At 42.0% G+C, this 26,094-nt stretch overlaps 1 protein-coding gene across 1 annotated transcript in view; it reads left to right on the forward strand.

The window, feature by feature from the left end:
- irak3 (interleukin-1 receptor-associated kinase 3) overlaps positions 1–23,504 on the forward strand; it is a 40,058-nt gene extending 16,554 nt beyond the window's left edge. Inside the window, exons 8-13 of the mRNA XM_060903281.1 lie at positions 6,227–6,345; positions 6,449–6,647; positions 17,314–17,376; positions 20,144–20,311; positions 20,404–20,830; positions 23,157–23,504. Of these exons, the coding sequence (XP_060759264.1) occupies positions 6,227–6,345; positions 6,449–6,647; positions 17,314–17,376; positions 20,144–20,311; positions 20,404–20,830; positions 23,157–23,284 (1,104 nt within the window). The 3' untranslated portion in view covers positions 23,285–23,504. The remainder of the gene's footprint in view (positions 1–6,226; positions 6,346–6,448; positions 6,648–17,313; positions 17,377–20,143; positions 20,312–20,403; positions 20,831–23,156) is intronic.
- The last annotated feature ends 2,590 nt before the right edge of the window (positions 23,505–26,094 follow it).

Here is a 26,094-nt window from a genome sequence, read left to right on the forward strand (position 1 = left end):
GCTCTGAATGTCTGAGCAGATGTTTGAGCAAAGAGGGAAATTTGATCAGAGCCATTGCACAAGCCTTGGGCAATATCAGTACAACAATTTGGAATGTTCTGAAAACAAAGAAACCACTGGTGTACTTCCAACCAGACATCAAACAGTGGTGGGTTTCCCAAAAGCCTCTTAATGCTAAGAGCATCTTGACTAGGAGAGAGAGTGTTCATTGTGCTGCTCGCTGTACCATTCAATGATAATCTTTGCGCTACGATGCTTTTGGGAAACTCAGCACAGGTCAGCCAAGGAAAACAGCAGCAGTTGATCACAGAAACATTCAGTACGTTTACATGCACGTCCAAATCGAGCTGCTGTCGGTAATCGAGCAAAGGGTCCCAGCAGGGGTGCCAGAGAAATCCAATCCTACATGCACAAGTGAAATCGGGCTATTGTGCAAGGTGCATTGTGCACCCGAGCCACACGTGGCGCTACACGCCCCATCGTGTTGGTACACTTCCGGTTGTCGTCATGAAGAAGAGCTATAGTGTTGCCAGATACTGCTGACGTATTCCAGCCCAAAACATGTTCAAATCCGCTAAAATGCACTTAAAACCCCCAATCTGGCAACACTGGCAGTTCCGTGTTCAAGCTGTTAGGCTTGCTCTAACAGACTGTATGGCTACAAACTGTCCGGCGCAGACCACTGTTTTGTAAGACAACTTATTTTGCACAATAATATTTTTCTAAAGTCCATTTTTTGCTTACAAAAAAATATATATTTTTTGCTTACAATTTAACTTATGTCTTAATAAACACACAAAAAGTTCAATTGTTTTGCTTTTATTGACATTCTTCAGATGTTGGATATATATACACACACACATACAGTGACTTGTTTATGTACACAATTCACAGCTATGCAACAGCTGTACAGATGTATTTGGTGATACAGTAAGTGAGCTAAATTTTAACAGTGCAAACAATGCCACAAAAAGAAAAGATTCATGCCGTTGTCATGATTCGTTGTCATGCCGACCGAGGCTGTTGTGTTTCCCTTGTGGTCTCGTCACTCGTCACTTCCGGAAGGGGCAGTGCTGAAGTAAGTAGCTTGAATACGTAGCTCAATAGGGTATACATGCACTAAGTAGCTCGGCAGAAATCGCATAATCTAGGTCGTGTAGCTCGATTCCGAGAAATCAAGTTCGGTTCAATTTCAGCCGAATTAAGGTGTATACATGGCATTTTGAACTTCGATTTCAGTCGAGCAACGGCAGAAATTCGATTCTCTCTATGTGCATGTAAACGCACTGACTGTGAGGGCTGTGAAGAAAAACCTATAAAACAACAACAGACACATCACAAACAACCTCCACAGGGCAGGGATGAAGGTATCCCAGTCCATGGTTTGAAGAATACTTCAAGAGCAGAAACATTTTGTCTGCCAATTTACAGAAAAAATTAGGAGGAACTTCGTCATGCAGCAAGACAATGACCCGAAATACACTGGCAACACTACAAAGGACTTCATCAGGGGGAAAAATGTGGAAGCTGGAAGGAAGTGGAAGGAGAAAACCCCCAAAACATACGACAACTGAAAGAAGCTGTGGTACAAGCCTGGAAAACCATAACAAAAGGAGAATGCATCAGTTTGGTGGGTCACCGACTTGATGCAGTTATTGCAAGCAAGGGATATACAACTAATAATGAGGCGTTATTCATGTTAAGACTGTGTTCCAAAACTTTTGCTCACCTGGTGTGCTACGAAAAGGTGCTATGTTCTAAGATGCTTAACATATCTATATATCAGGAAAATAAAGATGAAATTCAGTGTATAGCAAAACAAAAGAATTGGCCTTGCTGTTTCAAGAGCTTCAGAGGAGACCTACCCTGTGTCTGAAATCGCTCCCTACTCACCATGTAGGGCACTATATTAGTGAGGACGCTATTTTGTAGTGCTGTCCGAAACCTTAGTAAGGATTATTTACACCCTATATAGTGCACTCAAAGTATCCCACAATGCATCACAAAAAGTAGTGGACAACCAATGGTCACTAACCAAAGCAATATCCCATCATGCATTGCAGTCACGCTGAAAGAAATCAAATTAAAAGCCTCAAATTTGATTTTATAAAAGGCAGCAGCAAAGAAGAAAGTATTCAGCCTTGATTTAAAAGAACTGAAAGATGCAGGTACTTTGTATTGATTAATGTGGGAAATACGCTCAGTATAATATGGATTTATCACAAAAATACATGCATGTATTTATTATTTTGAAAACCCACCAGCCGACTGATCTGGCACGTTTTAATTGTGCGACAGCAATGACGTAAATACCAGCGCGACAGACTAGTGTCCGAAAGCATTTTTTTATTTTACCAATGAGCTCACTATATAGTCCTCTATATAGTAATTCCCTATATAGGGAGTAGTGAACGAGTGAGCGATTTTGGACACAGGGTATATTTTTCCTGCAGCTTGTCCAACTAATGAGCTGTCAAACTACGTATGTTGGGACGAGTGGAAACTACAAAATACAGGGTGTGGCTCCTCAGTGACTTGTTTCAGTACTGTTTTTCACATGCTCACTGACTTCCCTTCACAATTCAGGAGCGTAAATATTACAGTCACACATGTGCCAAACAAAGGGAGGAGGGCGCAACAAAGGTGAACACTTGAAAAGAGGAACACCCTTGGTAGTAAACACAAACGGTCAGTGAAGCAGTTTCCTTAGTGGTGCACACTAGTTTGCTACATAAACTAGGTGTACTGTACACTTAAAATGTACCCAGTCTGAATATAGTAAATCATGCTTCTAAAATATTTTACAAGTATTATTTATTACAAAGTAGTTCATTGCTCTGGTTTACAGTACACTTTTAAAAAAAAATTATATATATAAAATATGGCCCATTCTATAATTGTGGGTACATTTCAAGCGTTGATTCTGAGTCATAGTCAACTCGGTTATCGTTAAACTGGGCAATCCATTAACAGAATTAACGATAACAGAGTTGACATTTTCCACCATTTTGTGTCTTAACTCCCCATGCTAACCTCAAACTAGCTACCACATGGCATGTATATAGCCAGATTTTTATGGATTTTAATCATTATATATATATATATATATATATATATATATATATATATATATATATATATATATATTTATTTATTTTTTTAACAGTGAGAGATACACTCCAATATCACAATAACAGATTTGACAAATAATCTCCTGTTGGTGCATCCTCAACATTTTGTTCAAATTAATGAGAGAAGAAACACAACATACGTCACTGCTTTTCTGAAGTTTCCCACCAGAGGAAGTGACCCCTCTCAGTGCAGGTGTCATGCGTGTTATTAAAATTCTTTGTGGATTTTATAAGTTTTATAAGAGTTAACAGAGTTGACAAGAACATTGGGACGCATTAAAAAATTTATTACTGAAATTTCATTTCATACAGAAACTAGATTTTCTATGCAATCGATTTTATAACAATTAATAGAATAAACCCCCAAAAAACACATTGTTAGACTGAGTCACTTTCTGTTTATTTGACTTGAATATAAACTACCGTTCAAAAGTTTGGGGTCACCCAGACAATTTTGTGTTTTCCATGAAAAGTCACACTTTTATTTACCACCATAAGTTGTAAAATGAATAGAAAATATAGTGAAGACATTTTTCTGGCCATTTTGAGCATTTAATCGACCCCACAAATGTGATGCTCCAGAAACTCAATCTGCTCAAAGGAAGGTCAGTTTTATAGCTTCTCTAAAGAGCTAAACTGTTTTCAGCTGTGCTAATATGATTGTACAAGGGTTTTCTAATCATCCATTAGCCTTCTGAGGCAATGAGCAAAAACCAGACATTTGCAGCTAGAATAGTCACTTGCCACATTAGCAATGTATAGAGTGTATTTCTGATTAGTTTAAAGTGATCTTCATTGAAAAGAACAATGCTTTTCTTTCAAAAATAAGGAAATTTCAAAGTGACCCCAAACTTTTGAATGGTAGTGTATGAATCAGGAGTCGAAGACAGCCAATAACATGGGGGTGGGGATCATTTAGTTAATGTTTTATGGATAAATTGGGTCAAAAATGTACATCAAGCATTGCTACTGATGAAAGTTCGTCATAATTTGCATTATTGTTCAAAACTATTTCAATAAAGATTTCTTTTGTGGAAAATAACAAAAGTTTTATCTCAGAGATGCGAAATGTACCCCGAATTCTACAACCCTGATTCCAAAAAAGTTGGGACAAAGTAGAAATTGTAAATAAAAACGGAATGCAATAATTTACAAATATCAAAAACTAATATTGTATTCACAGTAGAACATAGACAATATATCAAATGTCAAAAGTGAGACATTTTGAAATTTCATGCCAAATATTGAATCATTTGAAATTTCATGACAGTAACACATCTCAAAAAAGTTGGGACAGGGGCAATAAGAGGCTGGAAAAGTTAAAGGTACAAAAAAGGAACAGCTGGAGGACCAAATTGCAACTCATTAGGTCTATTAGCAATAGGTCATTAGCATGACTGGGTATGAAAAGAGCATTTTGGAGTGGCAGTGGCTCTCAGAAGTAAAGATGGGAAGAGGCTCACCAATCCCCCTAATTCTGCACCGACAAATAGTGGAGCAATATCAGAAAGGAGTTCGACAGTGTAAAATTGCAAAGAGTTTGAACATATCATCATCTACAGTGCATAATATCATCAAAAGATTCAGAGAATCTGGAAGAATCTCTGTGTGTAAGGGTCAAGGCCGGAAACCATACTGGGTGCCCGTGATCTTCGGGCCCTTAGACGGCACTGCATCACATACAGGCATGCTTCTGTATTGGAAATCACAAAATGGGCTCAGGAATATTTCCAGAGAATATTATCTGTGAACACAATTCACCGTGCCATCCGCCGTTGCCAGCTAAAACTCTATAGTTCAAAGAAGAAGCCGTATCTAAACATGATCCAGAAGTGCAGACGTCTTCTCTGGGCCAAGGCTCATTTAAAATGGACTGTGGCAAAGTGGAAAACTGTTCTGTGGTCAGACGAATCAAAATTTGAAGTTCTTTATGGAAATCAGGGACGCCGTGTCATTCGGACTAAAGAGGAGAAGGACGACCCAAGTTATCAGCGCTCAGTTCAGAAGCCTGCATCTCTGATGGTATGAGGTTGCATTAGTGCGTGTGGCATGGGCAGCTTACACATCTGGAAAGATACCATCAATGCTGAAAGGTATATCCAGGTTCTAGAGCAACATATGCTCCCATCCAGACGACGTCTCTTTCAGGGAGGACCTTGCATTTTCCAACATGACAATGCCAAACCACATACTGCATCAATTACAGCATCATGGCTGCATAGAAGAAGGGTCCGGGTACTGAACTGGCCAGCCTGCAGTCCAGATCTTTCACCCATAGAAAACATTTGGCACATCATAAAATGGAAGATACGACAAAAAAGACCTAAGACAGTTGAGCAACTAGAATCCTACATTAGACAAGTAAGCGTTAACATTCCTATCCCTAAACTTGAGCAACTTGTCTCCTCAGTCCCCAGACGTTTACAGACTGTTGTAAAGAGAAAAGGGGATGTCTCACAGTAGTAAACATGGCCTTGTCCCAACTTTTTTGAGATGTGTTGTTGTCATGAAATTTAAAATCACCTAATTTTTCTCTTTAAATGATACATTTTCTCAGTTTAAACATTTGATATGTCATCTATGTTCTATTCTGAATAAAATATGGAATTTTGAAACTTCCACATCATTGCATTCCGTTTTTATTTACAATTTGTACTTTGTCCCAACTTTTTTGGAATCAGGGTTGTAGAATGATGAAGTCTACATTTATGAGTACTCGATCTCTTACCCCTCCAGGGGATCAAGATGGCATTAGGAATTCCTGAAAAGGAAATTGTGAGGGCATGCAGACAAGGGCATGTTAAAACAAAACAAAAAAAAGAGTACTGAAACAGGGTGCAGGATGTGATTTAATGCTGTAGTCTTGCTTTTACTCCTCTTTAAAGCTGCACTTCATTCACATTCCAGAGATATGACAAGCAACAGTAAAGTTTAGTACTTTTTGTCTGCGAGTGTATGCCTATTCAGCTGTAGCCAACATGTCAACAATACAGCCACAAGAAGCTTCTCTCAGGTTTAGTGATGAATGTTTTTCACTTGGTCAGAGTAAACATGAAACCATCATTGGTTGGGTGACCTAATCTCATTTCACGTAGGAAAATGAGAAGACTCTGACGTGGCAGGAGAGACTTGACGTTATCAAAGGGACTGCAAAGGCTGTACATTATCTGCACACTGCCCAGCCTTGCAAGGTTATCTGTGGAAACATCACAAGGTATTACTGAATGCTTATTGTAGCACTGTTATGTCACATACACTGCTGCAGATGTTATACCATGTGACAAGTTTCAGTTCAACCCTGTAACTGTGTTCTGCAGTTCAAACATTCTGCTGGATGAATGTTTGCAGCCCAAGCTATCTGATTTTGGAATGGCCCGTCTCAGACCCCACACCATTAACCAGAGCTGGACCATCACCATGGATACGGGGCCCCGCAGCAACCTGGCATACTTACCAGAGGAGTATATACGTGATGGGAAACTCTCTGTCAAATTAGACATTTACAGTCTTGGTATGGTGAGTTGGTGACACCCCCCTCACCCATACACACTTTAGCAACCTAAAGGTTACTTTTGTTTATTATAAAATCTGCACTTATGAGGTTTAAAAATAAATAAATAAATAAAAATGTCCTTGTGGGGTCCAGCAATATGTCCCCACCAGGTCAAACCTGCCAGATATTCCTATCTTTGTTGGGATATACAGTTGTGGTCAGAAGTTTACATACAGTGACATGAATGTCATCTTGGATACGAATGTCATGGCAATATTTGGGCTTTCAGTAATTTCTTTGAACTGTTCTTTATCTGTGGCAGAATGATTGTACAACATGCATCTTTAATAAAAAAAAAGCCCACTATAATTTGGTGCACAAGTTTTAATTTTCTTTGGGTTTTCTGAAATCAACACAGGGTCAAAATTATACATACAGTGTCAAGAATTTACATCCGCTCACTTAGATTATTAATTCAGAGGTGCTGAAACTTCCAAAATGTCTCTTATCTTGCCACGGCTGAGGTCTCTTAACTTCCTGTTAGTGATCATGATTGACTACAGCTGGTAGCTTCTCTGTGCTTTCATAAAAAGGGTTTGTTTACAGCACTCGTTGGATTGACCAGCGCACAGTAAAATGGGAAAGTCCAAGGAGCTGAGAAAGAGGATCGCAGATATACAGAACTCCGGAATGTCTCTTGGAGCCATTTCTAAACAACTGCAACTTCCAAGATCAGTTCAAACAACTGTATCCAAGTTATTGTGAGGTATAGTCTAGCCTGGGAAATCCCATGCTGCTTTGCACAATCGTTCCGATCTGAAAAGACAGCATGGAAACTATGGTCTAAAGGCTCGCCTGAGTTAGGGAGCCAATCAGAGAGTGGGGAGGGGTGGAAAGACGGTGACGCGTACTACTCGACAAACGGAAGCTTGTAGTTTATTTGGGACTGTTTACGGTCCCATTTAACATGGCGGCGAGCGATACGAACCAAACTTTCGATCAAGCTTTAGACACTGTTCTGAATAGTTTAGAGCGAAAGTTTGTTTTAAAACGGCAGTAATCGTTTGGTGCCATTGTTTTCCTATTTTTGTTTTGCCTTCTCTTTCCTTCTCTTCTTCGTCGCTCTAACTACGTCACCGGGTACAACTGCCATGATTGGCCATGGGCCATGATTGGCCATACGCCAAATGATAGACATTCGCAACGTCCAATAAACGGCTGTTGACAATCGTAAACCACACCTCCCCTACGAGAAATTCAATAGGCGGATTCCAGACCATATTTCACTTGTGATATGGTCTGGTGTTAACCAGACTAGGTATAGTCACTTTGCCAAGCCACTTTGCTTCAAGAAAACTGTCAACCTCAGCTGAAAGGAAATTGGTTTGGATGGTCAGGAACAATCTGGGAACCACCATGGCACAGCCCTGCCATGAACTGGAAGCTGATGGATCCCTGTCTACAGTTCAGATCACCACTGACTAAGAGGCTGCTATCCAAGAAATAACCCCCTGATCCAAAATCGACACCTTCAAGTTTAACTAAAGTTTGAAGCTGACCACACGGACAAAGAAAAAGCCTTCTGGAGGATAGCTGTATGGTCAGATGAGACAAAGATTGAGTTGTTTGGCCACAGTGAGCACCATGTACAGAGGGACACTGTACCAGCTAGTGGTGGTGGTAGGATCATCATGCTCTGGGGCTGTTTTGCTGCCAGTGAAATTGGTTCATTGCACAAAGTGGATGGAATAATGAAGGAGGAGGACTACCTCACAATTCTTCAGTATAACCATCAGAAACTTGAACATGACTTGGGACTTTCAACAGGACAATGAACCCAAACACACATCAGAGCTGTTGTAGATGATAAAGCAGGCTAGCATTAAGCTTTAAACAAGTCCTGACTTCAACCCTATTGAAAATATATGGACCGTGCTTCTAAGTCGAGTCCATGCCAAGAAAATAAAAGCATATTTAATTGAACTCTACCAATTCTACCATGAAGAGTCATGATATCCCTTAGCAAAAAGAAGTTTATTCAAGTGTACTATGAGTATACTTATTTTTTTACTAAAACTGAGGAAGTATACTTGAAGTTGACTTTTTATAAACTATATTTTATGTTAGGACTAGGACTGTTTTGGCCTCTAGAGGCCGCTGTTATTTCCTTTTCATGTCGTGTTTATTTTGGCCTCTAGAGGCCGCCACTGTTCCTGTGTCTTGTGTTTGTGTTAATTGCCTAATTATCTTCACCTGTGTCCTTAATTAGTTTGTCTATTTATACCCCTGAGTTCAGTCCTCTTGTCACGGAGTCTTTGTGCTGTTATGTTTATCTCCAGTTTCCTTTGTACTGTGTTTTTTTGATCTTCTTAGCTTTTGTATTTTTGCACTTTGCTTTTCTTTTGGATTACACTCTTTGGTTTTTTTTGTCTTTTGTTTTGCCCTGTATATAGTGTATATAGTTTAAATAAACCTTTTTGATTCTTTTTCTACTTCCGCCTCACGCCTCTGCATTTGAGTCATCCCCCTGGTGGCCTAGTGGGGGTTTGCTGGATCATCACACCAACGAACCAGGTTCGAATCCCAGCAAAACCCTAACAGAAAGACTCCGTCATGACCGACTCAGCAGAGGCTGCTTCAACTGTCTACCCGGCCAACCTTCAGGGAATTATGGCAGCTTTGACACGCTTCGGAGCAACCATGGACGCTCATGGACGTACGCTCACCAGCCAACGTGAGGCCCTCGCTCGCCACGAGGAACTGCTTCAGCAAATTGGGAAAACCCTGGCACAGCTGACATCTCTGCCTGCATCTCCTGCTCCTGATCCAGTTCCTGCTCCTGATCCAGCTCCCACTCCTGCTCCAGTGCCTCCTGCAATGCTGCCTTCTTCACCTCGCGAACCCAGCCTTCCTGCACCACAGAGGTATGACGGCAAGCACAGTGAGTGCCGAGAGTTCCTTACCCAGTGTCAACTCACCTTTGAGCTTCAGCCTACCACCTACACTACGGATCGCCGCAAGATTGCCTTTGTGATCACCTTATTAGCTGGTAAGGCGCGAGCCTGGGCTACTGCTATCTGGCAAAGACAGGGACCTGAGTGCTTTGATTTCCAGCTGTTTTCTGAAGAGATGCTTCGGGTCTTCGATCAGGCAGACATCAGTACCGACGCAGCCCGAAAGCTCATGTCCATCCGGCAAGGAGGAAGCGTCGCAGATTACGCCATCTCGTTCCGAACACTCGCAGCAGTAAGTGGATGGAACGAGACTGCCCTGGTGTCAGCCTTCCACCATGGTCTGTCTGACCCCATCAAGGACGGTCTGGCCTCTATTGGATGCCCAAGTGACCTCGAAACCCTCATCTCACATGCTATTCGTCTGGACAACAGGATGAGAGAACGCCACCAAGCCTTGAGCCCCCCCAGCCTCCCTACCTCTACCTGGAGACCATCTACCTCCTTCAGTGACTGTCCAGAACCCATGCAAGTGGGTCGTACTCGCCTCTCCGCATCTGAGAGGGAGCGCAGAAGGAGGGACAAGTGCTGCATCTACTGTGGCAAACCTGGTCACTTCCGAGCATCATGTCCCGAACTCTTGGGAAAAGGACCGCCCCGTCCAGCCGAGGGAGGGTTGTGACGGGGCCTACCCTCTCTCCCGGACTCCCTGGCCAAGGAATCTACATCCCGGTCTCCATCTCCTGGGGTGAGTCTGTCCACTCTTGTCAAGCTTTGATAGACTCAGGGGCGGCTGGGAACTTTATGGATATTCACTTCGCCCAAAGCATCAATATTCCGACTGCACCTCTTGAAGTCCCACTGTCTGTGTCTGCCCTCGATGGCCAAGCGTTAGGTGATGGAAGAGTCACCCAAGTTACTTCTCCAGTTTTCCTCCAGTCTCAAGGTCACAAGGAAGAAATATCCCTGCACCTGATTCCTTCACCTGAGTTCCCAGTTATTCTAGGCCTTCCTTGGCTTACTCGCCACAACCCTCGCATAGACTGGGTAACAAGCCAGGTTGTGGAATGGGGCCCTGCATGCCATGCCTCTTGTCTGCTCTCTAGCTCTCCTGTGTCTCCTGCCGAGCCCCCTGATCTCACCGAGTTATCTCAAGTTCCCACAGAGTACTGGGATCTCAAGGAGGTATTCAGCAAGAGCAGGGCCGCCGTTCTTCCTCCGCACCGGGCCTACGACTGTGCCATCGACTTGCTCCCTGGGACTACCCCTCCTCGTGGCAGACTGTTTTCACTCTCTCAGCCAGAACGCAAGGCCATGGAGGAATACCTCAAAGATGCCCTGGTCTCTGGGTTTATTCGACCCTCCACTTCACCTGCTGGAGCCGGCTTCTTCTTTGTCGGCAAGAAGGATGGGGGGCTCCGACCATGTATTGATTACAGGGGCCTGAATAAGATCACTGTGCGCAACCGATATCCCCTTCCGCTGATGTCCACAGCTTTCGACCTGCTCCAAGGCGCCACCGTCTTCACCAAGTTGGACCTACGGAACGCATACCACCTCATCCGTATCCGACAGGGAGACGAGTGGAAGACTGCCTTTAACACCCCGTCTGGGCACTACGAATACCAGGTGATGCCCTTTGGACTCACCAACGCACCAGCTGTTTTTCAGGCCCTAATCAACGACGTCTTAAGGGACATGATTAACCTATACGTTTTTGTCTACCTCGATGACATCCTTATCTTTTCCAAGACCGTGCAGGAGCACCGCCACCATGTCCGCCAGGTTCTCCAGAGGCTGCTACAGAACAATCTGTTCGCCAAGGCCCAGAAATGCGAATTTCATGTTCCCGAGGTCTCCTTTCTGGGATTTATTGTACGGACAGGCCAACTCCAAATGGACCCTGCCAAGACCCTGGCCGTCCGGGATTGGCCTACTCCCAAGTCCGTTAAGGAGGTTCAGCGGTTCTTAGGATTCGCTAACTTCTACCGCAAGTTCATCAGGAACTTCAGTTCTGTGGCAGCACCCATGTCAGACCTCACCAAAGGGACAGGTGGATCTTATGGCTGGTCTCCTCAGGCAGAAAAGGCGTTCAAAGACCTCAAGGACCGCTTCTGCACGGCACCCATTCTGGTTCTCCCGGACACCTCCCAACCATTCATCGTGGAGGTGGACGCCTCGGACAGTGGTGTCGGCGCGGTGCTCTCTCAACGTTCGGAAGGAAAGCTGCACCCCTGCGCTTACTTCTCCCACCGCCTGAGTCCTGCTGAGTCCCGGTACGATGTGGGGGATCGAGAACTGCTAGCGGTCAAACTGGCCCTTGAGGAGTGGAGGCACTGGCTGGAGGGAGCACAACATCCATTCCTGGTTTGGACTGACCACAAGAACCTGGAGTACCTCCAGCAAGCCAAGAGACTGAACCCTCGACAGGCTAGGTGGGCCCTGTTTTTCAGTCGATTTGACTTCACCCTCTCATACCGCCCCGGCTCCAAGAACACCAAACCTGACGCACTGTCCAGACTGTTCTCTGCCACTAACAGGGAGAATGAAGTCGGGCCTATTATCCCTGTGTCCCGGATTGTGGCCCCTGTCCGCTGGGGTATTGAGGAGGCTGTCCGACGAGCCCAACGCCAGGACCCCGGTCCTGGGACGGGGCCACCAGGCCTCTTGTACGTCCCACATCAAGCCCGGGCCAAGGTTCTCCAGTGGGGTCACTCTTCCCCTCTCACCGCCCACCCGGGAGCTCGGAGGACCCTGGACTTCCTGAAAAGACGCTTCTGGTGGCCTAACATGGAGCAGGAAGTAAGGTCATTTGTCCTGTCCTGTGAGGTTTGCACCAGAACCAAGAACCCACGACAGCGTCCCCAGGGTCTCCTGCATCCTCTGACCATTCCCCGGCGTCCCTGGTCCCACGTGGCAGTCGACTTTATCACGGGTCTCCCTGAGTCACAAGGTAACACGGTCATTTTGGTCTTAGTTGACAGATTCTCCAAGGCCTGCCGCTTCATACCACTGTGCAAACTCCCCTCTGCTCTTGAAACTGCGAAACTTTTGTTTAATCATGTCTTCCGAGTCTTTGGTCTTCCACAGGACATCATCTCAGACCGAGGGCCCCAGTTCTCCTCCCGAGTGTGGCACGGGTTCTGCAAGGTCATCGGAGCCACTGCCAGCCTCTCCTCTGGGTTTCACCCACAGTCCAATGGTCAGACGGAGAGGCTCAACCAGGACCTGGAAACCACCCTGCGAGGCCTGGCTATGGATAACCCGACATCGTGGAGCACCTGGCTGCCATGGGCGGAGTACGCCCACAACACCCTGCAGTCATCGGCCACCAAGCTGTCGCCATTCCAGTGCCAATTCGGGTTCCAGCCACCTCTGTTCCCGGACCAGGAGGAGGACGCGGGGGTGCCCTCGGTCAACCAATATGTGAGACGGTGTCGCAAGACCTGGAGCAAGGTCAGGAAGACCCTCATACAGACCTCCAGAACCAACCAGACTCAGGCCAACCGCCATAGAAGACCTGCACACGCTTTCCGCCCTGGGCAGCGTGTTTGGCTGTCCACTAAGGACCTTCCACTGCGGGTGGAGAACCGCAAGCTTGCTCCTCGCTACATTGGCCCCTTCAAGGTGGTGCGCAGGGTGAACCCTGTCTCCTACCGGCTCCAGTTGCCCCGGACTCTGAGGATCAACCCCACTTTCCATGTTTCCCTGTTACGGCCCGTACTGACGTCTACGTATGCCCCTGCCCCTAGGAACCCCCCACCCCCCCGCATCTTCCAGGGGCAGACTGTGTTCACTGTGAATCGCCTGCTTGACTCCCGCCGGGTCCGCGGCGGGTTGCAATATCTGGTGGACTGGGAGGGCTATGGTCCTGAGGAGCGCTGCTGGGTTCCTGCTCGGGATGTCCTTGATAAAGAACTATGTCGGGACTTCCATTCGGCCCATCCGGATCGCCCTGGGAACGTCAGGAGACGCTCCTAGAGGGGGGGGTCCTGTTAGGACTAGGACTGTTTTGGCCTCTAGAGGCCGCTGTTATTTCCTTTTCATGTCGTGTTTATTTTGGCCTCTAGAGGCCGCCACTGTTCCTGTGTCTTGTGTTTGTGTTAATTGCCTAATTATCTTCACCTGTGTCCTTAATTAGTTTGTCTATTTATACCCCTGAGTTCAGTCCTCTTGTCACGGAGTCTTTGTGCTGTTATGTTTATCTCCAGTTTCCTTTGTACTGTGTTTTTTTGATCTTCTTAGCTTTTGTATTTTTGCACTTTGCTTTTCTTTTGGATTACACTCTTTGGTTTTTTTTGTCTTTTGTTTTGCCCTGTATATAGTGTATATAGTTTAAATAAACCTTTTTGATTCTTTTTCTACTTCCGCCTCACGCCTCTGCATTTGAGTCATCCCCCTGGTGGCCTAGTGGGGGTTTGCTGGATCATCACACCAACGAACCAGGTTCGAATCCCAGCAAAACCCTAACAATTTTATATACTTAAGAATAGTATAGTGAAGTATACTTGGCTTATACTGAAAAGTATAAACAAAAGTCTAAGACTAAGTACATTAATACTGACTTACACTTGTACTTTAATACTAAAACTTATACTTTAGTATACTTTTCACGTTTTTCTGCCACAAAGTACTAAATACTTAGTATATCTTGCTCCAAGTGCATAATAAGGTCAAGTCATTGACTCATGCTTAACATTTAATTTATATATTAATATAATGCTGGAGTTTAAAACTTTTGACTTGACTTTACTGATCAATTTCTCCAGTAAGGAAGGACTTGATTTCATAGGTCTTTGTTTTTGAAATGTTTGAAAATATATCAAACTTGTTTTCAACATTCTGTCTTGTGATTTTGTAAATGCATCACACTCTTGTGTACATACAGTATGAGTAAACTTTAAGAATACTTTAAGGAGTATATTTCCAGTATATAAATAGTAAGCTACAAGTAATATGCCAAGCAAACTTAAAGGATAACAAGTAAACTAGTGAAATAACCAACGTTTATAACAGTATACTTAAAGTATACAATAATAAACTAAAAAAAAGGACTTGAAGTATATGACTAAGGCGCCATACCATAAATCCAGGGACCCGGGTTCGATTCCGACCCGAGGTCATTTCCCGATCCCTCCCTGTCTCTCTCTCTCTCCAGCTCATTTCCTGTCTCTACACTGTCCTATCCAATAAAGGTGAAAAAAGCCCCCCAAAAATCTTTAAAAAAAGAAGTATATAACTAGTACAATGGCAGTATATCGATAAGTGTACTTGTGGTATACTTTAAGCATACGAGAGGGATATACCAAGTACATTGATAGTATATAGATGAGTGTACTTGTATACTTTAAAGTGTACTTTTGCAAACTTAAAATGAACTTTAAAGTATACTTTTATAAACTTGAAATGTTCCAATTTAGTCCGAAAAAGTATTAAATTTGTATACTTTCCAGTACACTAAAAGTACATGGTCTGTAGTATACTTGCTATACTTACACTGAAGCATACTTAATAAAATGAACTTTAAGTATACTACTTTTTGCTAAGGGATATCCAACCAGAATTCTGCCAGAAGCTTGTTCATGGTAAACCAAAATGTTTGGTCAAGGTGAATTTTGCGAAGAGACATTTTACCCAGATATTAGGTGTGCTGTGTGTGTATATATAAATTTTTTTTTGACCCTGTGTTGATTTCAGAAAACCCAAAGAAAATTAAAACTTGAGCATTCTAGTGTTCTAATTCTAAATTCTAGTGTTTTTTTTAATATTAAAGATGTATGCTGCCATTCTGCCACAGAAAAAGAACAGTTTAAAGAAATTACTGAAAGCCCAAATATTGCCATGACATTCGTATCCAAGATGAGATTCACGTCAGTGTATGTAAACTTCTGACCACAACTGTACACACATCCTGTCACACAGAGAGTGAAGAATTAACAGGGTTCTTGCTGTTTCCACATGACACATTTCAATACTCCTTTCAGAATGTGTGTTCTCTTTTTTCATTGTATCATGAATTGTGAAAAGCTGAAAGGTCGTATGCATGAGGAAGGTCGAATTAGTGCAGAAAATAGCAGATTTAGAACCTTTGTTTCTACAGCCTAAAATGATAACGGATACTTATTCTGTACAACATTTTTAAAATATTTTAAAACGTTACCCTACTTTTTTTTCAATTCTGGAAAAATGTGCCTTTAAATTCCACATTTTTCCAGAACTGTGCTAAATCTTAGACTGGTGTCCAACTGAATTAAAGTTAATAGCCAGTTTGTTCTTATGACCCTGCACTGGATCACAGTGTCCACGGAGATTTGTTCCAAAGCTGTAAGGTGAAGACGATTTTACCTGCGATTACAGGTCAAATCAGCAACGTGCAATTAGTTACCGTTTTAGAGATGGATGATGTGGGGTTAACATACATTTTGCATTGATTTTAAAAAGAAACCCGCATGATGTGATGCCTGTTAAACAATACTTTTATTATTATTATTTGAATTAACCAAATGTGCTATAGTAAGTAATACCAAAGATCAAAATTAAAAAAAAAAAAATACAATAGGTTATACAAATCTATTGTTCATTTAGCTAATGTTCTTTCCCTAAAAAACGGGGGATAACCTGGATATTTAGGGAAAGGCCAGTGGCTAACAAGATTTGGTAGCCATGTGCGAAACTAAAATATTTTCACTCACTCAGTCAGGCTGGATAGCATCTTTTTAATTATCGTTTCACTTTCCTATATTACTGTCTTTTGCATTTCATTGCAGAGTTTTTCTATTATATTTTTGTCATTGAACAGTTCTTTAATATCGTCTTTCAGTTGTTTTATTCCTCCTCCTAAGCACCCTGTCATCACAGGGATTACTCTAAATTGTTCTCATCTATCTCGTAATTTGAAACACAGCTGTTGGTATTTTCTTATCTTTTCGTTTTGTTTTTCGTTCTTATCGGATTCGTTCAGACACCCCATATCCACTATATACACTACCGTTCAAAAGTTTGGGGTCACCCAGACAATTTTGTGTTTTCCATGAAAAGTCACACTTTTATTTACCACCATAAGTTGTAAAATGAATAGAAAATATAGTCAAGACATTTTTCTGGCCATTTTGAGCATTTAATCGACCCCACAAAATAACGTGATGCTCCAGAAACTCAATCTGCTCAAAGGAAAGTCAGTTTTATAGCTTCTCTAAAGAGCTAAACTGTTTTCAGCTGTGCTAACATGATTATACAAGGGTTTTCTAATCATCCATTAGCCTTCTGAGGCAATGAGCAAACACATTGTACCATTAGAACACTGGAGTGAGAGTTGCTGGAAATGGGCCTCTATACACCTACCGTATGGAGATATTGCACCAAAAACCAGACATTTGCAGCTAGAATAGTCATTTACCACATTAGCAATGTATAGAGTGGATTTCTGATTAGTTTAAAGTGATCTTCATTGAAAAGAACAGTGCTTTTCTTTAAAAAATTAGGAAATTTCAAAGTGACCCCAAACTTTTGAACGGTAGTGTATATCACTTTCTTTTCCATATCCTCTAGCGTCAAATCTGGTCATCTTGCTATTATTATTATTATTACTACTAAAACATTTTCATTACTTCCTATTTCGCCATTTTCTAATGGTCTGATCAAATCCCAAATGTACACTGATTATATTCATGTTACATTTTGTAGTATTCTTGTTGACAAAACCTTTAGACCACGGCATAATGTATGTATTTATACACAGGTCATTCTGGAGACATGCACAGGCAAGAAGGTGATGCAGGAAACACCAAAGCAAACATTATTGGTAAAGCAAAACCCTTTTCACTGACAATACCAACGTCAACTACAGTACTGTTGGCACCCTTCATGAAAATTAGCATAAATGAATACCATGCACTGAATGACACTTTGAGCTTGATTTTGAATTATAATTTCTAGTTTTTTTATGGGTTTTTTTAACCAGTTTTTCATCATGACTGTATTTCGTTCTCAGCAAAACACTGCTTGAAAATGATCTTTCTGTTATGTTTAACAAGGTTGGAGACACTTTTAGCTGCTTCGAGTCACATACTCTGTCATGCAGAACATTTTAAGCTCCTTTACATTCTTTGGTTTTCTCCTGTTTCCATTACTGAGTTTTATATAACTCAGACTCATTTTACCGTCTATTACACTCTGCTCCCACCTCCCTGAGAAAACCCCTGACATTCAGTACTGCTGAGCCCATCTCTCATCTGATTAACACATCCCTCATCTTTGATATCGTCCCACTTGATTTAAAAACTGTGGTGTTACTCCAGTACCAAAAAAACCCCTGGTCTCATTCTTGATCTGACTAACTCTTAGTCAATCTGTAATCTACCATACATAGCAAAACTTCTTGAAAGGGTTGTTGCCACGCATCTACCATCACATCTTGCCACAAACAATCTTTATGAACTATTTCAGTCTGGTTTTCGCTCCTCTCACAGTACTGAGTCTGCACTTCTTTGAATAGTTAATGACCTCCTCTCCTCTGCTGATGCTGGGGCTCTTAATAGACTGTTGCTTTTGGACTTTAGCTGTGCTTTTGACACTGTTCATCATGACCTGCTTTTGTCCTGTCTCTCTACTATTGGTATTTCTGGTTCTGCCTTTTCCTTGTTAAAATCCTATCTTGGAGATAGACAACAGTTTATTTTTGTTGCCAAATACAAGTCTTCTATGGCGTCCCTCAGGGTACTGTCTTGGGTCTTCTTCTGTTCATTATCTATGTGCTGCCGCTGGGCCAAATTATCTGCTGTCATGGTTTGAATTTTCGTTGCTGGGCGGCACGGTGGTGTAGTGGTTAGCACTGTCGCCTCACAGCAAGAAGGTTCTGGGTTCGAGTCCAGCGGCCGGCGAGGGCCTTTCTGTGTGGAGTTTGCATGTTCTCCCCGTGTCTGCGTGGGTTTCCTCCGGGTGCTCCGGTTTCCCCTACAGTCCAAAGACGTGCAGTTAGGTTAACGTGGGGCGGCCTTGGGCTGAAGTACCCTTGAGCAAGGTACCTAACCCCTGACTGCTCCCCGGGCGCTGTAGTATGGCTGCCCACTGCTCTGGGTGTGTGCGTGTGTTCACGGCTTCAGATGGGTTAAATGCAGAGGATGAATCTCACTGTGCTTGAAGTGTGCATGTGACATAAAGGTTTCTTTTTCTTTACATCAGCTGCAGGCCTTCTACATCTCCCCCACCCCCTCTCTCTCCCTCTGTGAATGCATCTACGACCTAAAGCTGTGGATGAATGCTAACTTTTTAAAAACTTAATACTGGTAAAACAGATCTTCTTCCGATTTCGTTCCAAATCAATAACCTCTTCCAATAGTAGTTTTAATCTGGTCATCAATGCCACAGTTATTAAACCTTCACCCTCTGTACATAGCCTTGGTGTTATTTTTGATTCTGCCCTGTCTTTTGAAAAATCACAAACTCCCTGTCTAAAACGGCCTTGTTTCATCTTCACAACATTGCACATCTCCATCCTGTAGTCAGCACAAAGGATACTGAAACACTCGTCCATGGTTTTATTACATCATGACTCGATTATTGTAATGCTTTGTTCATTGGTCTTCTAGCCAAGTCCATTGCTCGGCTTTAATATATTCAAAACTCTGCAGTCAGAGTCCTCACCCATACTAAACGCTCAGCATGCATCACGCCTATCCTCCAGAACCTCTACTGGCTCTCTGTTCTATATCACATTCAGTATAAAATTATTCTGTTTACATTTAAAGCACTCCATGGCCATGCCCCTCAATATCTAATGGTATTACTCTCCCATCTTACTCTCCCATTCACAGTCTCTGATCTTCATTGTCCCCAAATTTAAACTATCCACCATGGGTTACAGGGCATTTAGGGTCACAGCCCCCAAGCTGTGGAATTCTCTCCCTCAGTGTCTTCGGGATTGTACATCACTTCCCAAACTCCAAAATCATCTCAAATCTCATCTCTGCTATCCCTCCTCTCATGATCACTGACTGTCCTATTTTTTTCAGTGCTTTGAGCTAATCGGTTATCTTTATGCTCATGTAAACTGTCATTTTGTTTTCTGCATTTCCTGTCTGCTATGTTTTCTTTTGGTTGATTTGTTTCTCTTTCTGTAGTGCCATTACTTTGTAAAGCATTCTTGGGTTGGTGAAAGGCACTATAGAAATTAAACATGTTGCTGCTGCTGTTATAAGACCATATTTTTTAAATCTGGCGACTTAGATGGCCAGTACAGAACAATGATTTGTGTCATGATCATGATCCCTGGTTGCAAAACAACCCCAAAACATCAGGGATCCACCATTCTAATTTACAATGGAGACTTTTCCTTGTGAGCAGCAAACTTCTTGTCTCATCAGCCTGCTTATCTGTATGACCGTTTAAAATAGTTTTTGTGGAATAATTATTATGATCCAATTATTTGAGAAAACTTGAATAAAGTTGTGAATTTTTAATGCAACTATGTGTAATAAATGATTTTGAAGTGTGCCAATAATTATGGAGTTGACTCTACCACCACTCTAGACAGACAGATTTTAATACCATGTTTCTTCACATACTCCAAGAGGGACGTGCTGAGTTTAGAGGCAGAAGAGAAGGGCTGTGTGGATGCCTGTCTGTGCTTTTTGGACCCCAGAGCAGGAGAGTGGTCCACTGTAGTTGCCCTCTGCCTGCTCCGCCTGGGCCTGGAGTGTACAAGCAGCCGAGCCCGAACCAGACCAAGCATGGAACATGTAAATACACCATTTATGAGCAATGCACGACATGATTCTATAAATGTACAACAATAAACTGAATTATTGCTGTTTTTTCCTGTCTCTTTTAGGTGTTAGAGAAGCTCAGCGAGCTTCCCCCTGTATGTTTCGCTCTGGATGAGCAGCCACGCACCCTGGATGACACAACCCCACCATCCATCCCTCACGCTGATCATCAGCTGAGCTCCAGCCTGCCTGAAGAGGATGATGAAATGATGAAGCCTGAGGTCCCTGAACAGTCAGAACCTCAAGAGTACAGCCAGTCAGAGGTCATTTTTCTGGGCAAGAAGGAATGTGGCATGTGCCTGACCAGCAGCTCTGTCGTAAAAGGAAGGAGAGAAGACGCAGCTGTGGGGTGCCTTCAGATGGAGTGTACCCCTGCACTGGATATATACAGCAGCTGGCCTGTCGAGTGCAGTTGCGCAGCCGGAGCAGAAATGGTCTGCGAGGACTGCTGGGCCAATGGCTTTAGCCACAATCCGTCAGTCATCCCTCAAGGCATGTAATAAGCTAATCTGCCTAAAAAATCATAATAATAATAAATAAAATAAAATAAAAAATTCTCTCCCTCAGTGTCTTTACACTGAGGGAGAGAAAGGTGAAAGTTTGTGAACCCTTTAGAATTTTCTGTTTCTGCATAAATATGACCCAAAACTTCATCAGATTTTCACACAAGTCCTACAAGTAGCTAAAGGGAACCCAGTTAAACAAATGAGACAAAAATATTACACTTGGTCATTTATTTATTGAGGAAAATGATCCAATATTGCATATCTGTGAGTGGCAAAAGTAAGTGAACCTTTGCTTTCAGTATCTGGTGTGACCCCCTTGTGCAGCAATAACTGCAACTAAACATTTCCGGTAACTGTTGATCAGTCCTGCACACCGGCTTGGAGGAATTTTAGCCCATTCCTCCGTACAGAACAGCTTCAACTCTGGGATGTTGGTGGGTTTCCTCACATGAACTGCTCGCTTCAGGTCCTTCCACAACATTTCGATTGGATTAAGGTCAGGACTTTAACTTGGCCATTCCAAAACATTAACTTTATTCTTCTTTAACCATTCTTTGGTAGAATGACTTGTGTGCTTAGGGTCGTTGTCTTGCTGCATGACCCACCTTCTCGAGATTCAGTTCATGGACAGATGTACTGACATTTTCCTTTAGAATTTGCTGGTATAATTCAGAATTCATTGTTCCATCAATGATGGCAAGCTGTCCTGGCCCAGATGCAGCAAAACAGGCCCAAACCATGATACTACCACCACCATGTTTCACAGATGGGATAAGGTTCTTATGCTGGAATGCAGTGTTTTCCATTCTCCAAACATAACGCTTCTCATTTAAACCATAAAGGTCTATTTTGGTCTCATCCGTCTACAAAACATTTTTCCAATAGCCTTCTGGCTTGTCCATGTGATCTTTGCTACTTGCCTGCAGTTTGCTAATGTTCTTTTTGGAGAGCAGTGGCTTTCTCCTTGTAACTCTGCCATGCACACCATTGTTGTCAGTGTTCTCCTGATGGTGGGCTCATGAACATTAACATTAGCCAATGTGAGAGAGGCCTTCAGTTGCTTAGAAGTTACCCTGGGGTCCTTTGTGACCTCGCCGACTATTACACGCCTTGCTCTTGGAGTGATCTTTGTTGGTGGACCACTCCTGGGGAGGGCAACAATGGTCTTGAATTTCCTCCATTTGTACACAATCTTTCTGACTGTGGATTGGTGGAGTCCAAACTCTTTAGAGATGGTTTTGTAACCTTTTCCATCCTGATGAGCATCAACAACACTTCTTTTGAGGTCCTCAGAAATCTCCTTTGTTCGTGCCATGATACACTTCCACAAACGTGTGTTGTGAAGATCAGGCTTTGATAGATCCCTGTTCTTTAAATAAAACAGGGTGCCCACTCACACCTGATTGTCATCCCATTGATTGAAAACACCTGACTCTAATTTCACCATCAAATTAACTGCTAATCCTAGAGGTTCACATACTTTTGCCACTCACAGGTAATGTAATATTGGATCATTTTCCTCAATAAATAAATGACCAAGTATAATATTTTTGCCTCATTTGTTTAACTGGGTTCTCTTTATCTACTTTTAGGACTTGTGTGAAAATCTGATGAAGTTTTAGGTCATATTTATGCAGAAATATAGAAAATTCTAAAGGGTTCACAAACTTTCAAGCACCACTGTATGTCTATTTTGGGAGATGAAAGTCATTTACAGGCTTGTAGTACTCAAGTCCATGACTCAGACTCGAGTCCGACTTGTGCCCTAATTTTAAGGACTTGTGACTTGAGTTGGACTTGAGCATTGATGACTCGGACTTGGACTCGTACATTAACTGTATTCAGACTTGTAAATTGGAGATGAGGACGCGGATTTTTTCTTTTTTTTTTTGTAACATGCCATAATAATTTGGCACAAGATATTTATATCTACATTAATTTTTGTACGAATTTCATGCGAGTGTGTCACACCTGTGCGCCTTGGCATGTGCATCAGATAGATTCTTGGGCATGCTCAGGACAGCATGCACATGCCAAGCAGACTCTCACGTGCGCACCGTAAATGGTTTCATATAAAGGCAGCAACAGACACCGTCAAATGGCGCGGTTGAAGTCTTCTTCTCGGACTCGACTCAAAATTTTCTTTAATAACTTGGAATTAAACACTGGGGACTCTAGACTGGACTCGGACTCGAGGTTTAGTGACTCGACTACAACGCAGGTCATTTAGAGCTGCCAAAATACAACATAATTTTATATGTTCAGTTGATGTAACATGACACTGCAACACTTCTTTTCTGATGTTTTTCCAGATGACAGACGACAGCCTTGTGAAAGTACAGTTGAAAATCCTGCTAAAATGAGACTCCGTTATAAAATCCAGTTGTACAACCAAGGCTTGCTCAAGACAGAGGAACTTCTTTCGATGACATCAGACTGATTCTACTACTTTATATTGTCCATATCTGGGATTGTACATATTTCAGCAACACCTCACTGCGTCAATTGCCAAAATATATATTTAATACAGACAGTTTCTTAAAGAATGAATTTCCAAACACTGTACATCAGCATATATTAGAAATATTGTATTCATGCAAGTTTGAATATTTTTAAAGGGCCCATATATTATTTGCAGGCATCTTTGTATTTTGTCTATAAAACACATGTAAAGTGAATTATAATAAATTGTTGTTATAGTGCCTTGCAAAAGTATTCATACCCCTTGAACTTTTTCACATTTTTCTACCTTACAACCACAAACTTATAGCTCAAGCTCAGCCAGATTGGATGGAGAGCATCTGTGAACAGCAATTTTCAAGTTTGTGGTCAGAAGTTTACATACAGTGACATTAGATTAGATTCACTTTATTGATCCCACATCGGGGAAATTCACATGTTACAGTAGCAAGAAAATGTCATACAGATAACAGATAAAACTGAAATAAAAATTAGACAAATGAAAGATTAAATACAGAGGGCTATTTGCATTATCTACTGTGAAAAAGTATAGAAATATTGCCTTATTGAGAGACTCGGAAAAATTGCACATTACAGGTAGACTGTATAATATATATATATATATATATATATATATATATATATATGTCATTTTGGATATGAATGTCATGGCAATATTTGGGCTTTCAATGATTTCTCTGAACGGTTCTTTTTCTGTGGCAGAATGATTGTACAGCATACATCTTTATTTAAAAAACAAACAAACAAACCAAGAATTCGGTGCACAATTTTCTTTGGGTTTTCTGAAATCAACCCAGGATCAAAAGTATACATATAGGGTCAAAACTTTACATACAGCACACCTAATATTTGGCCAAAATGTCTCTTCGCAAGATTCACCTTGGCCAAACATTTTTTTTGTTTACCATAAACAAGCTTCTGGCAGAATTCTGGTTGGATATTTCATGACTCTTCATGGTACAATTGGTAGAGTTCAATTAAAATTGTTTTTTTTTCTTGCCGTGGACTCGACTTACAGTGGTGCTTGAAAGTTTGTGAACCCTTGAGAATTTTCTATATCTCTGCATAAATATGGCCTAAAACATCATCAGATTTTCACACAAGTCCTAAAAGTAGATAAAGAGAACCCAGTTAAACAAATGAGACAAAAATATTATACTTGGTCGTTTATTTATTGAGGAAAATGATCCAATATTACATATCTGTGAGTGGCAAAAGTATGTGAACCTTTGCTTTCGGTATCTGGTGTGACCCCTTTGTGCAGCAATAACTGCAACTAAACATTTCCAGTAACTGTTGATCAGTCCTGCACACTGGCTTGGAGGAATTTTAGCCCATTCCTCCGTACAGAACAGCTTCAACTCTGGGATGTTGGTGGGTTTCCTCACATGAACTGCTCGCTTCAGGTCCTTCCACAACATTTCGATTGGATTAAGGTCAGGACTTTGACTTGGCCATTCCAAACATTAACTTTATTCTTCTTTAACCATTCTTTGGTAGAACGACTTGTGTGCTTAGGGTCGTTGTCTTGCTGCATGACCCACCTTCTCTTGAGATTCAGTTCATGGACAGATGTCCTGACATTTTCCTTTAGAATTCACTGGTATAATTCAGAATTTATTGTTCCATCAATGATGGCAAGCCATCCTGGCCCAGATGCAGCAAAACAGGCCCAAACCATGATACTACCACCACCATGTTTCACAGATGGGATAAGGTTCTTATGCTGGAATGCAGTGTTTTCCTTTCTCCAAACATAATGCTTCTCATTTAAACCAAAAATTTCTATTTTGGTCTCATCCATCCACAAAACATTTTTCCAATAGCCTTCTGGCTTGTCCACGTGATCTTTAACAAACTGCAGATGAGCAGCAATGTTCTTTTTGGAGACCAGTGGCTTTCTCCTTGCAACCCTGCCATGCACACCATTGTTGTTCAGTGTTCTCCTGATGGTGGACTCATGAACACTAGCCAATGTGAGAGAGGTCTTCAGTTGCTTAGAAGTTACCCTGGGGTCCTTTGTGACCTTGTGGACTATTACACGCCTTGCTCTTGGAGTGATCTTTGTTGGTTGACCACTTCTGGGGAGGGTAACAATGGTCTTGAATTTCCTCCATTTGTACACAATCTGTCTGACTATGGATTGGTGGAGTCCAAACTCTTTAGAGATGGTTTTGTAACCTTTTCCATCCTGATAAGCATCAACAACACTTTTTCTGAGGTCCTCAGAAATCTCCTTTGTTCGTGCCATGATACACTTCCACAAACATGTGTTCTGAAGATCAGACTTTGATAGATCCCCTGTTCTTTAAATAAAACAGGGTGCCCACTCACACCTGATTGTCATCCCATTGATTGAAAACACCTGACTCTAATTTCACCTTCAAATTAAATGCTAATCCTAGAGGTTCACATACTTTTGCCACTCACAGATATGTAATATTGGATCATTTTCCTCAATAAATAAATGACCAAGTATAATATTTTTGTCTCATTTGTTTAACTGGGTTCCCTTTATCTACTTTTAGGACTTGTGTGAAAATCTGATGATGTTTTAGGTCATATTTATGCAGAAATATAGAAAATTCTAAAGGGTTCACAAACTTTCAAGCACCACTGTATAAGCACGGTCCATATATTTTCAGTAGGGTTGAAATCAGGACTTGTTTTAGGCTTAATGTTAGCCTGCTTTATCCTCCATAACCAGCTCTGATGTGTGTTTGGGTTCATTGTCCTGTTGTGACTACCAGTCAATGTTCAAGTTTCCAA

This window comes from Neoarius graeffei, chromosome 21 (assembly GCF_027579695.1).
Source record: "Neoarius graeffei isolate fNeoGra1 chromosome 21, fNeoGra1.pri, whole genome shotgun sequence".
Taxonomy (NCBI): Eukaryota; Metazoa; Chordata; class Actinopteri; order Siluriformes; family Ariidae; genus Neoarius; species Neoarius graeffei.